General features: G+C 44.3%; 1 protein-coding gene across 3 annotated transcripts; it reads right to left on the bottom strand.

Annotated features, from left to right (window-relative positions):
- Positions 1-569: 569 nt before the first annotated feature.
- mgat1b (alpha-1,3-mannosyl-glycoprotein 2-beta-N-acetylglucosaminyltransferase b) lies at positions 570-16,309 on the bottom strand. 3 transcript variants are annotated; one of them, XM_004573639.5, is made up of 3 exons: positions 15,091-16,309; positions 7,986-9,203; positions 570-3,425 (listed from the first exon to the last, which is right to left on the bottom strand). In XM_004573639.5, exons 2-3 carry the CDS (start codon positions 8,850-8,852, stop codon positions 2,727-2,729), a joined length of 1,566 nt encoding a protein of 521 aa, XP_004573696.2. In that variant the 5' UTR covers positions 8,853-9,203; positions 15,091-16,309; the 3' UTR covers positions 570-2,726. The 3 variants fall into 3 exon arrangements, with proteins under 3 accessions (XP_004573696.2, XP_004573697.2, XP_076735272.1); XM_004573640.5 differs by having other exon boundaries at positions 15,744-16,309; XM_076879157.1 differs by having other exon boundaries at positions 15,942-16,309.
- Positions 16,310-17,687: the final 1,378 nt, after the last annotated feature.

The following is a 17,687-nucleotide window of genomic DNA, read 5'->3' as shown; positions in this document are numbered from 1 at the left end:
TAATATCATGCATGTGGGATTTTTAACTGCTGACAGGAAGTTTGATTCCTTCTCTAGAGCACACACCCATCCATCCTTTCCAAAAGGAATCTCTTATGTTTAATATCATTTGGAGTTAAAATGAGATTAGATTCGTGAGTCTTTGTGATTTTACTTTCAACATGTTAGTATGATCTGTTGTATATTTGTTTTTAAATCCAAGCCTTGTTGAAGACAACATCTTGGACCATGTATACTTGTGAACAGCACCTTTTAAATTTGAGTATCTGACAGTCCTGCATGCAAAGGTTTTTTCACAGCGCGTCGGCCACCTTAACTCCATGAATCAACTGAATAACTGAGGAAGCTGAACGAAGACGTCTCATCACAGCTCGTTTGGCACAACACACAATAATGTCTGTATTTTTTTCATTCTTTAGACGTGGTCTGGTCACATAGGGTGTAGTGCCCTGTGTGCTTTTTAGTGTGATCTTCAGTCAGTGCAGCTATTACGCTCCAACTAAGGAGTGATCACTGTGGACACCCATGGATATGAGAACTGAAAATTTCCTTCAATATATGGACAAATATCAAAATAGTGGATTTTATTTGTAATGTAATAAAGTTATAAACATCAGGCAGTGGTTTTACACATCACCATACAGAAGTGGGTATCAGTCAATCATGTAGATAATCTCCCAAAGCTAATTACAGTACAGTGATAATCATCTGTAGCTACCTCACAGACCTCCTGTTGCAGAAACTATCAAACACTGGTTGCTGTTTCATGATGAGGGCGATCATGATGTCAGTGAAATTTGAAGTTAATTTGCAGCTTTACGTCCTTCATAAACCTACAGCTTGACACACCTGAAGGGAGCGTGTTGGAAAAATACTGTAACCCTCTGAAATGTAGTGTTTTTCAGTAAAGCATGGCTGTGATTCACACTGGAGTGACAGGTTTTCAAAGTTTTTCTTTTTAAGATTAGACGTCTGCTCGAGCAGGACTAGAGCTCTATTTTTAAAGCAGCTTTCTGAACCAGGAAAGCCACTAACCATCCCCACAGACTAACCTACGTGATGGTTTGTGGGCAGGTATCACTTTCTTCTCAAACTACACTTTAACATTATTCATACAAGTTCATCAGAGTTCGACAGGATGACGGGCTCTGTGGAGTCTCGTTGCCTATGTTGGTTTGATAGTGAAGACTTCGTGCACTCACGCACCTGCTGTTTGTCCCGTGTAAATGCTTCTAACAATGTCACCTCCTCACTAAAACAGCGGTTTCTCACCAGAGCTTCATTCTTTGTGGAAACAATATTTAGTAGATTCAGGTGTACACTCTTGTTTTATATCTGAAACCTATTATTACTGTTATTAGACGTCAGACCTTATTCAGACTACATCTGGTTATTTGGCATCCACACCTCTGTATTTGTAGCACTCATGAGTAAAAAATGTTGTGCCTCGTGACTGAGAGACAGTAAAGCAAGTACTGCACTGTTGTCAGTTAGTCCTCAATCCAACCTACCGTTTTGATCTCCCTAAACTTTGAAAATGGCCTGTTTACTACCACACACTGTATATAAAAGATGCACGTGTTGCCTGCATTCTTTCCAAAGGCCAGCAGGGGGCAGCTGCACAAAAACTTGAAAAACCTCTTTCTTGATTTAAGGACTCAGTAAAAACCTTCCTGATGATTCTGAGGAGGATAAATCACAGCATGCTTTACTTGTTGGGTTACCGTTTGATTTTCACATGAGCCTGCATTGGTCCTCAGTTTCTCAGCAAGATCTCCAGCCCAGAAATCAAGGGGAAAGAAGTAAAAACAATTGAAGCTGTGTTTATTTACTTCAATCGGTTCATGGTCACAAATCATTTTTCCCTGCTTTTGTCTCTGTAGTCACATCTGTGAGCTGTAGGAAGGCGGAGGGAAACACTGCACAGTCAGATTGACCCCTCACTTTGTTCAGCTGATGTTTAAAATGGTCAGCTCGAGGCTTCAGTGTGTCCATCTTTTATATACAATCTAATGCGTGATGCCTTCTACAAGCGTTACAGAAGCCAAGAGGTGGATAAGGTGTTACATAGGACACTTCTTTCTCCCAGGTGTGAACGGTGATTAGTGTGCTTTCAGTGCAGAGTCTGACTGATTCTAGGATTTCACAGTATCTGCTTACTTTTTGTCTAGTATGTGCAAATTGATGATGTTCATAGCAAAATGCTCGGGGAGTCATTACAAATGTGTTATCATAGTTTATCTAGCAGAGTGCTTACTCTTTCTGCATCACAGACTAGCCAAAACTAAGACCCACCAAAAAACAAAACTGCATTGATCCAATACCTGTCAGGCTCCACTGCAGTGTACCATCACTCACACTGTTGATAATGACATGATTACCAGTAGCTGCTGCAAACATCTGAAAGTGATGTCAAGTCTATATTTGGCCAGTTTGTCACAAGAAGAGAGAATACACCAAACAAAATGAGCCCAGAAAGCAAGGCACGCCGACAGCAGCCGTTTAGTTTAAGGATGGAATGGCTTCAGCCAAAGTGGGACCGCTCTGAAGTCTGTGTGGCCCACACGTGCCGATCCTCAATGAGCGTCAGTTTTAGAAGCTCGGCCTTCCAGCTCCACGTTTAACTTTGAACTCCTGCGTCCACCGTATTCTTTGGTCTGAGAGGGTGTTCCTCTGATTAAGGCTCTGTCCCCTCTTCAATACCATTTGGACCGCGTCTGGGTCTCTCAGCTCCAGCTGGTGTCATACTGCGACCAGCCCTCTGGTGGAGCTAAGAACACCCTTCGACCACGGTACAGGAAGCTGACCACACCTCTATAACCTGTACGAGGAACTCCTGATTTTAAGTCATCCATTACTCCCAGATTTCGAGCAAAGACTTTAAAACTGTCCCTGGTGGAGTACTGCACCCTGTACGGCCCAGGTCCTCTTAAACTGCCCCCTTGTTGCAGATCCTCAATCTTTACCAGTGGGGCGCTATAAACCTCTTTAAACTTTTCCTCATACTTCTCTTTTAGCAAATAAGACAAATCCAGTTTGGTAAAAGGCACAAATTCAGTGTTTAGCTTAATATAACGAAGGTACTGGTCAAAGAATTGACCTAAGCTCACACCTTTCCGGCCAAAGGTGATAGTCCGAGAGATTTCTGGCCGAATGCAGGAGCGGCCGTTGCGCTGTTCCGGCTGACGCATCCAGTCGTCCCAGAAGGCCGATGGCCATTTGGGCTCCAGTTCATCCCACATCTCTTTCAGCAGCATCCAGCCCAGACCAGGGAAGAAGTCTGTCCTGTAGAGGAGATCAGCTTTGGACGAATCCACCAAGGCGTCTCTGCCATTATCGTTCCAGGCAGAAACGCACCACAGGGTTGGGTCAGAACGCAAGATTGGATACAGGGCTCGGAAATACTCGAAGAAGTCAGGTGCGACCTGAAAGAGAGGAGACAGATGAAGAGTAATTCTGCTGCTTCAAACACATAATCACTGCCTCAAGTGTAACGATCCAGGTATTATTTACCTATTTATTAGACATTGTTTTACTATCTGTTCTTCTCTGATGGTCACAGACAAGATGCCAATCCAAATGTCCTTTGTTCTTCTAGTCTGTTAGCCAACAACAACTACTACTGTTCAACCTGAAACCATTTAAATGTTTGCTCACCACAAAACGAACGGGCCTGAAAGGAGTATTCTAGTGTACGACAGCGCATGTTCTGGCTTTGTAGATTCATATTTGTGAAAGTACTGTAGCATAAACAAGCCAACAAATACAGCAGACAAAAGCTGAAGCAGGGAGCTGAGTCCCATCATTTTCATTCCCAGCGTTACCCTACAAATGCTGTTATTGGTTTGTAGTTTGCATGCAACATGTGACATTTACATTTTCCCTTCCTCCATGTTAATTGTTTTTTCGGAAGTCGAGCGTTCACTTTTTGCTTTGCCATCTGAGAAGATCTTGATGTTCACTTCAGGACTGATTTCTGTGACTTCTTAAATCAGTTGATTTTCATGGTTGCAGTCCTAGAACTTTTTGATTGTAATTCTTGCATAATTTCTCATGCTTGAATGTCCTACATGAGGTCCTTAATAATTCTACAAAAAACAAAAAAAAAAAACAAAAAAAACAAAACCTAAACTGATGAGCGTTCAGTTTATTCAAGATGAAGCATTCTGATTAGTGTTTAGTAGAACGAGGCTACCTGCAGCCGAATATCAAAGGTTTGATTGCTCCGTGACAGAAGACTTGATCCTGGCATGATGTACCTTACCTATACTGGTCACTTTCGTGATATTCATGCAGTAGAGGTGTGCCTGTCTGTTGGGTTGGTATGTGCATAATGCACACCATGGAGACATTAAGGACACATATGTACAAATGCGTTTCATAGACTTCAGTTCAGCATTCAGCACAATCATTCCTCAGCACCTAATTAGAAAACTGAAGCAAGAACGACGAGTCAGCATACAGAGAGGAGGTGCAACAGCTAACAGACTGGTGTAGAGTCAACAATCTGTCTCTGAATGTGGACAAAACAAAAGACAGGATTGTTGACTTCATGAGAGCACGGAGAGATCACTGCCCACTTAACATCATTGGATCCTCTGTGGAGGTCGTCAAGAGCACCAAATTCCTTGGTGTCCACCTGCCGGAGAACCTCTCCTGGTCCCTCAACATGAAAAGCCCATCTCCTTCCATCCATTCTCACCACCTTCTACAGAGAGACTAGCGAGAGCATCCTGAGCAGCTGCATCACTGCCTGGTATGGTAAGTGCACCGTATCAGATTGCAATACCGTACAATGTGATAGTGAGAACAGCCGAGAAGATCACTGGAGCCTCTCTTCCCTCCATCATGGACACGTATAACACCCACTGCATCCGCAGAGCCACCAGCATTGTGGAGGACCCCTCACACCCCTCACAAACACTCTTCACCTGCTGCCTTCTGGAAAGAGGTACCAGAGCATCCTGCCCCTCACTGCCAAACTGTGGAACAGTTTCTTCCCCCAGGCCGTCAGACTCTCGAACACTCAGTGACTGGACTGACTGACACACACACACACACAGTTACCTTTTGCACAATGCTCAGTCTTTTTGCACAACCCACTGTGGTTGTTGCACTTTCCTGTTGGACTGTTGCGTGTCTGCATCGTTCTGTCCTGTCTGGTGTTGCACTGGTTTTGTAATTTTTGCACACTTGCACTTTCTGTAGTCCTGTGCTGATTGTCTGTTATATATAGCACCTTCATCTTAGAGGAACGCTGTCTCGCCTCACTCTGTGCTGTACCACTGTACATGGTTGAAAGGACAATAAAGCCACTTGACTTGACCTAGGGTAGGGATCAAACACACTAGCTGTTATTAATTACCAACTATTAATTTAGAGGACTGGGTAATGAATTTTCCCAAGGGGCTACATGAGAGGAAAACAAACTGTTGTGGAGGGCTGCACCAGTAAGTTAAACTCAGCATTAATAGTTCAATAATAATTCTCTCTCTTCTGGTGTTATTGGCAGATATTGCAGTTAGACAATGAAAATAAAAATTAAAAATAGTAAAAACACCAACAATTTAATTAATCAATGAATAAACATTCCCTTTTTGTCCCATTTCAGCCCCAACCTATCGGAGCATGCAGCTGCGTCCGTGATCTTCCAGTCCCAGTTCCACCTTAATCTCCAACTCTTTCCCTATCCCATGTACAAAGATCAGTAACTGGGCTGCCTCAGACATCACATGCTTGTTATGTAAATAGTTTCCCCCACAAAACAACTAAAGCAGATTTTAATGGGGGGAGTCGTAGAGGAACAAGGGTCTCTGCTTTGAGACCAGCCTGGGACCACAGCATCATTCCTGATCATTCACCTCTGAGGTCTATTATTAAACAGAAAAGTCCACAAAACACTAAAATCTGAACGATAGCTTCCACACATACAGTGTGTAGTAATCCAGTGGTGTGTTACACCAAGTGTAAAAGATCCATTCACTTAAACTCTTTATTCTTAAAGACAAAGCATTCAGCAAAGAACAGACTCATTCCACGACCTGCCTGAAACATGAAAAGAGCAAACTGGTAGATACCAGCTACATAAGTAAAGCCAGATTTTTCCCCAGGGCTCAGTTTCTCCAGAGCTGCTGGTTGAAATTACTTTATACTGCTGTAACTGCAGAGCCTCTTTTTACCACAACTTTTCTGTGTCACACGAAGCTTTTTACTTCAGAACGGATTTGTACTTTAAAGCGGTCAGTTCTTAAGAAAGAAGTTCTTAGCAGGCCTTACGATTGGATAAATACAACCTGAAATGGACAACAACACATACCACGACATACTACATAGTGTCATGATTTATTTAACTAAAACTGAACCAAAATGCAAAAACAATGTGTGAAAAACTGAGAACACTCCACGGATCAACAGCATGCGCAGAGCTGGTAATAATTCTGTAGAACAGTCTGAAATTTCTATGGTAGTTTCACTTTTACCGGAGAGAGGCAGAATATCAACCAAAAATGACATAAAAGCCATCAAATAAGTTGCAGGCCATTGAGTGAAATAAGCATTTGATCCCCAAGCAAACATGACTTAACGCTTGAGGGAGAATCCCTTGTTGGCACCACAGCGGTAAGACGTTCCTTGTAGTTGGTCACCAGGTCTACACACATCTCAGGAGAGATTTTAGATCACTCTTCTATACAGAAACTCTCTGAATCATTTAAGTGCAGTCATACTTAGACCACTGTGTGCTTATGGAGAACAAATTCAATTAGGCACAAGTGGCACCAGTAAAAATGTAAAGGAACAACATTAGAAATAGGATATACCAAGTTGTTTCCCACCTGAGGTTCTGAGTAGTCATGTAAATATAACCCTCGATTCCAAAAAGGTCGAGACACTATGTAAAATGTACACAGTAGATGCTCTATAAGCTGCTCAGAAGTGCACAAGGATGAAACGCTTTTATCTGTCACATTTAAATCAAATATGGGTTTTGGGGTGCGACCACGGTTATAACTAGCATATGCCACAGATCATTCACTGTGGTGACCCCTAATAAAGGGACTAGCCAAAAGAGGATGACAAGTCTACTGAAGTCTTTGCTGCTAAAATGATACAATGACAGCAAAATAACACTCATCATCTTCAAAAGTTGATTCTGTTCATCTGGACATAGCGTTTTATGGGAGAAACGTTTGGTCATCATCATCAGGTGACGTCTTCAGTCTCAGCTGACTGCAGGTTTCAATCTTATAAACAGCACATCTGCATAATGACTGAAACCAGCCCACTGAAGGAACAATGGGCTGGGAGGTCAGTTCCTTAATCTTAATTATGCAAACTCTCATTGATCAACAACCACTGACCAAAACCCACTGATCAATGTCCATGAGCACCATTAACATGGAGTTGGGGAATGGCTGCAATCACAGCATTGTAAGATGGTGACAGATGGACCCTTAGGCCCCTCCTCCATTCAGAGATGGTCTTTCCCTTTTCACGTAAATGGCCTCCTTGACTCCGCCCTCAAACCAGCGTTCCTCCCTGTCCAGGATGTTACATCCTCATCATTGAAAGTGTCTACTGGCCTGTAGGTGTGCATAGACTGCAGAGTCCTGGCCTGACGAGGTGGCTCTCCTGTGTTGTACCATCCGCTTGCCAGGACTCTGCAGTCTATTTACACCTACAGGTCAGTGGCTGTTGATCAATGAGAGTTTGCATAATTAAGATTAAGGAACTGACCTCCCAGCCCATTGTTCCTTCAGTGGGCTGGTTTCAGTCATTATGCAGATGTGCTGTTTATAAGATTGAAACCTGCAGTCAGCTGAGACTGAAGACGTCACCTGATGATGACGAAACGTTTCTCCCCCAAACGCTACGTCCAGATGAACAGAATCAACTTTTGGAGATTTACTTACCTGGATGACTGAGCATGCATCAAAACACCCATCATCAATACCATGACAATAATGTGGATGTCTGAGAGCACTCACCTCCAAGTCATCCTCCACAATGACCACAGTAGACTGCGAGAATGTGTGAAATACTTGGTTGAGTGCCCAGCGGTAATGTCGGGCGATTTTGTAGTACCCCTGGAACTTCCTGTGTTCTGGCCGGACTCTGATGTCCGACAGGTCTGGTTGGCTTATGTGCGTTACTTTTTCTCCGTATGAGCCAATCACACGAGCCGTCTCAGCATGGCCGCAGTCTTGGCTGACGATGATTGGATACAGTTCTTGAGAAGGGCGGTACTGTATCAGTTTGTCAAGACTCCGCTTTACTGTCACTCTGTCACAGGCAATAACCAGAATGGGAATGATGACTTGTGGACCAGAAACAGAAGCTGTTACTTTATTGTCCTCAGCAACCTCTTCCTTTACATCAGTGGCCTGATGCCGTTCTATATTGGAGCCTGCAGCTACTGTAGCAACAGACCTCTGTGTGTGTTTTATTTCACCTTGGTCCCCAACATACACATCATTTATGAGAGGAACTGGATTATTCTGCTGCTGGTCAACAATCTGATTTACTTCTTTGATATTATCAGTTTGCTTTTTCCCAATCTCCTTCTGCCGAGCCCACACTGCCCTGTGACTTTCAATTTGCTTTAATAGCTTTTTCTGGGTGTCAAGTTGAATTTCAACCTCCTCGGCCAGTCGGATGACCTCCCCAGCAAGGTTAACTTGACCTCCTTTACCTCTGACCATGCCCCACTCCTCCTTTCCTCCTGGTTCAGCTCCACCGCCTTCTCCTAGGTGGCCCATGGGAGGGCGACCCCAAAGGTAAAGTAGAAGCAAAGCATTCCAGGCGACAAACAGGAAAGCACCGCATAGTATAAAAGAGCTTTTCTTGCGAACCATGGCCCAATAACACTAGAAAAGGGGTGGGGTTGATAAGGAACAAGCGATACCAGTATGAATCCTACAGACCAAGGTGACTATTTTGGATGTGCAGGGAGTTAATATCCCACCATTCTGTACTTATTTCATTCTGTCCTTCAGTCAGGAGGGTGTCTGCTATAGGAATGTCTAATTTAAAAGGAATTTATATGATGTTACTGTGGAATACATGCAGTCTATGAAATCCCATAAGGTCAGGTCAGCAAGCTTGCAGCTAGCAAAATGGACTGCAGGTGAAAGTGGACAAAAGGAGAAGACAGGTCACTTTGGGTGGAGGGAGTGCAACTCCTTGAATGTTATCCTTCCACCATCCTGAAAAAAAGAGAAGGGAAACATTCAGCTTGGTGACTGTAGGTCATTTGAGAATTTCATAAGTGTACTGTATATGTGTCTCTGTAAAACAAAAGCAGCTATACTGTCAGTTAAACCCACAACAAGATCAAGACCATTCCTCGCCCAGCGGAAGAGTCAACTAGGGCATGCAGAGGGTTGGTGTCACTGCTGAGGATACAGGAAGATGGTGGGAAATAGGGTTGGGTCATATCATATCGTTCACGGTAATACCGGTATAACGTTAGGCAATGATAAGAAAATGAAATATCACAATAGAATATGGGTAAAACGGGCATGCGCAGTGCCTTTGCTTTCATACGCACATGGCGGAAAAAGCATGGCGGCGACGGAGAATGAGAAGAGCGAAAGTAGATCTTTGAATGAAACAGATGAACCAGAATTGGTTTGTAAAAATGCTGCAACTTCCAGGGTTGAGGAACTGACCCCGCTTTTGTCCGTCAGATACACACCAAAGCACAATTTTTGTAATGCACATAAAAACAGCTGCTTGTTTAAGTGAAAATACATTGATGGGGTTTCTTTGCACTAATAAAGTAGTGGAGTTGTAAAGTATTTTGTCTAGTGTCAATTATATCGTCAATTATATTGTTATGGTAAATTTTCAAATATATCGTGATAAATATTTTTGGCCATATTGCCCTGCCCTAGTGGGGAAAAAAACCCTTCAAAACAAGCTCTTCTTTTAGATTCTTGCAATATGAGCAAAGGACACAATCATGTAGTTTTAAGGTGACTTAAATCAGAAAACCTTAGACTACTCAGTTTGCAGAGGTGTGAGGGATCTTCCAGGAATGGTGATGCTATTTTCCGTAGACTTCACTAGTCAGTAGGCAGTGATTTCATGCCTGTTGATCTCTAACCTGGAACACAGCTTGCTCCAGGGAAGATGAGGATTGCAGCACGTTATCATGGTGATATACCCCGGTAAGAACTGATAGTAAAGGCCTCTGGCAGGACAGAGTGGTCACACCGAGGTTCTGGCTGATGTTTTAGTCAACATGTGAAACTGACCTGTACACAACTTCAACTGGACACCAACAGTATTCATAAATTAAAGACATCTAAAACTAAATGTCCAGTCCAATAAACCTGAATGTTGACAAGCTTTCTCTGTTATTTCAAAGTAACAGAGGAATAAATTTAGTAAGTGAGCGAGCGGATGAAGGTCACTTCTTAGCATTAGAAACACCTAAACCAATTAGCACTGACAAACATAAGCCTGTGCTCTGACAGGATGAAGCCAGTTCTCTAAGGTAGCAGAGAGGTGGGTAGATAAAGGTGCTACCCATTACTGTCACATTCTCAGTTTACCCCACATTTGTTCCAGCCAAACAAGTTAAAGTGTAGTGTCATGCCTGCAGAGTGAGAAATGGTTATGGTTAGTGGCCATGTGCACTCTGTCAACAGATCCAAACTTACCACAGTACAACACAACAGACTCTTCTATTCACTTTATATTATACTGGATGATTGGATGAGCAATACTGATTTTCAAGATGAAAAAAAACACTATAGTTACTGAAGACCGGTTTCTTAAACTGTCATTTATTGTTTGATTCTTTATGATTGAACGGTTGGGTGTTCCCGTAGAGGTTGGGTGTATTGTGTGTGTCAAGCAGCAACCAAGGGCAGGGACCCTGGAGGATCGATTCCTGGCTACCGAGGCTGGAAATGGGGACGTCACCCGTCTGATGGGGAAGGAGCCTGAGCTAGTGCATGACATTGAGAGGTACTGGCTAGACACAGTCGAGTTTACTTCAATGCACAGCTTAGGCTCTGGAACCAGTCTCCAGAAGCAGGGCTGAACTCGGCCCCAGCATGGACTTGCCCTTGGTGAGAAGCAGCAAGCTGGGGTGGGTATCCTGGCATCCCCTCGGCTTGATGCCTTTACATTGGGGGTTTTTCCCAGAGAACGAAAAGGTTTGTTCCCTGCGCCTCTGGATCAGGGAACGGGTCTTGACTGTCGTCTGCACTTATGCGCCAAACAACAGTTCAGAGTACTCGGGCTTCTTGAAGTCCTGTCTTTGGGATCAGGTGGCAGGGGGAGTATGCTGGACAGACCTGGTGCCCCAAAATGTATAGTGAGGGTACACTGGGAACACCTAACAGAGGTCCCAGTGTACAACTCTCACTTCTAGCAGAGCTTCAACAATATTCCGAGTGAGACTGGGGACATTGAGTCCAAATGGACTGAGACTGCTGCACTGAACTGTGGTTGCAAGGTGGTTGGTGCTTGTCGTGGTAGTAACCCCCGAACCAGCTGCTGGACACTGGAGGTGAAAGGAGGCATCAGGCTGAAAAAGGACTCCTATTGAGCTTGATTAGCCTTTGGGACATTGGAGGCAGCCGATGGGTACTGACTGTCACGGACCTGGGTCTGAAGGACCCACAGTCTGTGAATAAGCATGGACATGTGTATTTTTGGTGCTTCTGTCCTCTGTTTCCTTATGTTTGTGTGTAGGTGGGTGTGGCAAAGCACCTGTTCTTCAGCCCTGTTGGGCGTGGCAGTCAGGAGCCTGGCCACACCTGAGGAGAAGCGCACACACCTGAAGTCGATCAAGCCTCGTCGGGGAGCTATTTAACAGTTTGGCTGAGCGCTCCTCGACGCTGGATTGTTGCATAAGACTCCACGTCAGTGTCTTGACTAAGGTTTAAATCAGTGTGTGCATACCTGCAAGAGCATGTTTCTTGACGGCTGCCTCTGGTATTCTTTCCCCCAGGAGGAGCGTGGAAACAGGAGGGTAGTGAGCACGGGGATTGCGAAAACACGGGAGCGGAGAGCACCAAGACACGGATTTTGGGAGAAGACACTGCACGGGAGTCAAGGGAGCACACGGGGATTTATTGTTATTTCTCCTACACTGTCAATAAACGCACCATTGCGGTGAAGAGTCCTGCGTTTTGGGTCCTATCTTCCCCACACCTCTATGGTCTGCCCCGCAGACCGTGACACTGGCAGACCAAGCCACACAATGGCTGAAACAAAAATTCAGGTGGGAGTTTGGTGAAGCCATGGAAAAACAACTTTGGAAAGCGGTGCTCTACCGACAATGTGTACAGCGCGGGTGAAGTGCTGCTGACTTCAACTGATGATATTGTCGGGGGTTGGAATACTCGGAGGACGTCTTCCGTAGGATTAAGACGTCTCAGTGGGATAGGGTTAGGGAAGCAGAGTCTGGGGATGACCTAAGCATTACTCGGGGTAAGGTCACTGAGGCAGTTAAACAACACCATGGTGGCATGGCCCATGGGGTGGATAAGGTTCACCCTGAGGTCCTCATGGCTCTGGATGTTGTAAGGTTTCGGTTGACATGTCTTTGCAATGTTGCGTTGAGATCTGGGGTGGTACCTCTGAATTGGCAGACCGGGGTAGTGGTTCCCATCTTCAAGAAGGGGGACCTGAGGGTGTGCTCCAACTATGATGGGGATCACGCTCATTAGCCTCCCCGGGAAAGTCTATGACAGGATGCTTCATCAGGAACTCAATGGGGATGTTGCGAACAACACTAGAAGCCAACTTCAAGCCAATAGCACAAGTAACCATCAAATGCTTTGTCCTGTCAAATCCTAGGCCTGAACCCTCTCAGTGAGATAACTGACAAGACTGGCTACGGATACCGACTACGGAATGGAGCAAGCCACCATCATCAGCCACCTCGTCTATATGGTTGACATCAAGATGTATGCCAGGAGTGAATGATCACTGATCCACACCACCAGGATCTACCAGCAATGACATCGGAATGTCATTCAGACTGGAGAAGATGGTAACAAAGAGAGGGAAGGTAGTCAGAAGTAAGGGGACAGCCCTACCAGAAGGCAACATTGCAGACGTTGAGGACAGCTACAAGTACCTGTGAATCCCACAGGCAGAGAGTAAGGCAAGTCCTGAGGAGTCAGCTGAATGGGAAGGACAAAATCTGGGCTATCAACACCTACGCCCTGCCCATGATCAGGTACCCCTGCTGGGATAATATCCTGGCCAAAGGAGGAGATAGAAGCTACTAACATCAAGACAAGAAAGCTCCTCCTCCATACAGGGTTTCACCCCAAGTCCAGAACCCTGAGACTGTGTGCTAGGCGGAAGGAAGGAGGCTGGGAACTAGTGAGTGTCAGAAGCATGGAAACCCCTGGAGGTCCCGAGGTCAAAATGGGAGACGCCCCCTAGGGTGGTCGAGAATGACTGAGCTAAGATCCTGTGGGACTTCCAGATACAGACGGAAAAATTGGTGGTGGCTAACCAACCAGAAATAGTAGCGATGAACAAGCAGAGTAAGACGGCTATAGTGATAGATGTCAGCTACGTGGCATATAAAAACATGACAGAATGCAGTGACAGCCCTCTATAGAGCTTAAAATACTCTCACAATATTTGGGGATTATACTTTACAGTACTGTAGGTTTTTGCACTACAACGTAAAGCACCTTGAGGCGCTTGGTCTTATATGTATGGCAACTTTAAATGGAAAAAGATGAATGTTAGATTATATTGTAGTGACAATAAAATGAGAGGTGTAATATCAAACTGTGCAAAGAATACTTGATGTAAAACGTGTTCTGGAAATATATAAACTATTCATGCAAATCTCTCATGAAATTGGAAAATGAGTATATTAATTGACTAATGTAAACTTCTCTCATGTTTCACTTATCTTATTTCCTTCAGTAACATTTATATTTATTTCATTTCAATTTAGTTTTGCTTTAACTGTATAAAGCAATACAACAATTTTCAAACATGCACAGCAACCCTAACTTTTTATGACCGAGGTAAGCGTGAGAACACAACAGCTGGAGACAGCTGGATCAAGATTAAAAGTTGATTTTGGCTGCCAGCTAGTTAGTACTAATTCTCTTTCAAACTGCATTTTAATCTCTTAAATTTTAACATTGTACAGCAATATATATTAGTTGTGATTATCTGTAACAGTGATTAAGCCATTGTTAAATACATTTGTGTTTATAGCTTTTTAAAAATTGTCCATCTGCCTGGGACTAGAGCTGAAAACCAGCCTGTAATGGAGTAGACTGGTTCTAATATAGTGCTTTTCTACTACACTCGAGCAGCCAAAGTACTTTATACAACGGTTCTTATTCACCTATTCACACAAGCACTTTCTAATTTATATTTTTACAAACATTCATACTTCATCAGAGAGCAACTTGGGGTTCAGTATCTTGCCCGGGACATTTGACATGCAGACTGAAGACTAGAGTCGCCCGGGACTGAACCACCAGTCTTCTTGGATGAGTGACGAAACGTTTCTCCTAAGTCCAGATGAACAGAATGCATTTTTGGGGATTTGAACATGCATCAAGACATGTCTCTGCCTCATTCTTGCAATACTGTCAAGAACCTGTGTATGAAAACAGTTTGCTAAGGAAAACTCGATCAAAGACGCCCACCTATATGCAAAACAAACCAATTTAGAGTTCAATGCTGTGTGGACTTGAGAATGGGGTTAAAGGTAAGGCTTGTCTCTCTAACTCTTCACCATTGCAATCTGAAGCTTTCAATCATGTACTAGGTACTTTTAACAGCACTGTGACATTAGATAGCTATGAGTATTTTTGATTCCTATAATAATGATCTCTGTAAGTTTACCTATGCTAAATATCCATGAGACTACTTCTCAGATGACTCTCTCTCTCTCTGTTTAATATATCAAGCAGCTTGATTATTTGCAAAAGACAGCTTATTAAAGAAAGGGTCAAGAGTCCCGGACAGTGTCAGACATCATCAGCTCAACTGAAATTAAAAAATGCCTCAAATTTGAGAGAACAGACAGACACAAACTGGTCAGAGAGACTAAGCCCAGCAAGTTAAACTCACTGCCAACTGTACCTGAAGTCGTGGTCCTGTTCAGCCATGCAGGGCTTCAAGCCGACAAGAGGAGCCGAGCAGAAGAAGAAACTGTTGCTCCTGTCACAAAGTGTACCAGCTGAAAGTCTCGGTGAATCCCCTCCTCCCTCCGCCAGCCGACGTGGAGCTGACTGGTAGGATGACAGAGAGCAGCCTGCGGCACGAACCTACTGAAGTAACGGACACGGACCGGGCTTACCGGTGTTCGGCTCACATGATTCCTGTGAACTGGGGGCTGGCAGGGAAGGACTGGGAGGGCGGCCGACGCCTCTTAGTTTGCCAACACTACAAACTTGTTGTTCTGCTTTCAGCTGACTCGTCCACTCTGCACACAGCAGCCGTCTGTGTCGCTGAACTGTTCGCTTCATATGCCCAGTGTCGCTGAAGCTGAGTTCAAGCACAGGACACGGTGCGTGTTAAATGCAGCAGGGCCGTGCCCAGTGTCTGTCCCCTCTACAGCGGTCTCTGAGCATCACACACATACCGATCATCCTCACGGCCAGCTAACCAGTTCACTTGCGCTGACGTGCTGTTAGCAAGCCGGCTAACGCCAAATAGCCACAATGACAGCTTTTTAGCTGAACAGCCGCCCCAGTCAACGACAGGATGCAGCGGCAGGATCCAGGGTCACTCACCTCTCTCATGCCGTGCTGGCCCGCTAAACGAGGCTTGCATTTCCAAATGAACTGAGGCTCATCGAGCTGCAGCACTAACCGGCTAGCTGGCGAGCTAGCTGACGTTAGCTAGTCGAGACCCTCTTATTTCTTATGGTGTGACATTAAGCAGCACATTTCTGAGTGGGTTCACAGAGGCCCCAGTATCACTTTCTGCACCTTATCCGCCTCCTGTTCAGTCATCTTCCCGGCCTCGTTCCCGTATCCAGCGCCAGCAGCTGTCTATGTTAGCCGGCTACAGTGTCTGCTCCGCAGCAGGGGGCAGACTGCTAGCGGTCTGTGCTCCACGGAGAAACTTTGCGGAGGGAAGCGCTTCTCTGTGTCCCTGCAGCCAGGGGCTTCACTTACTCCACAGACCACTACCTCCCATGTGTGTTGATGGCATTTTTCTTTTGATTGCACAAAACTACACTTCCGGATTGTCGACTGGCTTAGAACCGAGTTGACCCGAACCGAGCCGAAGTCTAATCCCTGACAAACTCACATCTTTCCAGCTCACAAAATCACTTTTCTCTGATCATTCCAGTCTTCACTTGTTGCCGCAGGTTTTCTTAGACACTCCATAGAGGTCGGACCTACTGCTTTGTAGGCTTCAATGTGTTACTGGGAATGTGAAATTCAGTTGTTACATCTAACGTCTGCGTGGTTTGCAAGGGAAGGTTAGGATAGTAGTTAGTTAAATAAATTCACAACTTGAGCAAATGTTACAAGATATACTTAAAACATTAAAACTTAAAAAAAATGATCACACACAAACACAGGGGCATCACCTTAAAGATAAAATAGTAGTAGTTTGTAAGTCATCCAACCACGGTTTGTATTTTTCCAGCTGTGCTGTACCTCTGTTATACACAGAAACTAAAAACGTGCATCCTCTAACTCGTCTGGCAGGCCTCCTCTCTCCTGAAGATGTATTTTAGAAGTGGAGGCATGACATACTGCCACAGTAAATCATTGCACTGTTTTTCTTACAGTTTTTGTGTTTTTATGTATATGTGTTTTTAATATGAATGGTTTAGTGGCATTTTCTGGGCACACAAATTAAGAGAAAGGAGAAAAGCTTTATCACTCCAGGAGAATGGTTCACCTCCACAGACACAAAAACACAAGTCTTGCCCTATCAGAAGGTTTTTTTGTAATTCTGTAAAGGGTGTAGTGACATCCAGGCCATGGTGACGGGACTGTCACTATAGTACATCTGTCCAATGGGACATAGCACAGCTGCAAGGTTGTACTGCCCTAACGTGGACCCACACTGTCAGCGGTCCGGGAACTGGCTAGTTCAGTAGTTTGGTGTTCCTCATGCTTGTGTGAGTCATTACATTTGTTTACTACACTGATAGTCAGCAGGTAATGAACTAAAGTTACAAATCAGGTGGATGAGTTTAACTCATGTCAGTAACTTTGAAGCAGTTTACTAGATTGGAGAGCTGAACGTAGGCCATCACATGGTAGTTACAGTGTAGCCTTCAAATCCAAAACAAGACTGGGTTTATGCAAGATCTTGGGCACAAGGAGACTTACCCACTTTATGTACTGGCAGTGGTGTTCATCCAGGAAGTCATGGACCTCCAGTTACCGTCTTGACTTCTCTTTGGCTAACAGCTGTTTCCTTTTGTTATTAACTTCCACCGACTGCAATTATTCCAGTACTCCAACTCCAAAGCTAAATCATCACAACTGCACCAAACTGTAACCTAGATGTAACCCTAAAGCTTTGAAGTTAAAACACAGTTTGAATATGTGTGACAAAAAAAGGTTTCCTCACTTCAGTGGTTAAACAAGAGAACCAAATACTCAACAGCATATGTTTGGAACGAGGACTGTGGCATAATCTCGAGGTTCTTTCTTTATTTCTAGGAAAGCTGATACTTTCCAGCTAAAATTAAGGCTCGCTGTTCGGCA

The sequence above is a fragment of the Maylandia zebra genome, linkage group LG22, assembly GCF_041146795.1.
Source record: "Maylandia zebra isolate NMK-2024a linkage group LG22, Mzebra_GT3a, whole genome shotgun sequence".
Lineage (NCBI taxonomy): Eukaryota > Metazoa > Chordata > Actinopteri > Cichliformes > Cichlidae > Maylandia > Maylandia zebra.
Note: the sequence above shows the minus strand (reverse complement) of the source record. Positions and strands in the feature narration are given on the sequence as shown.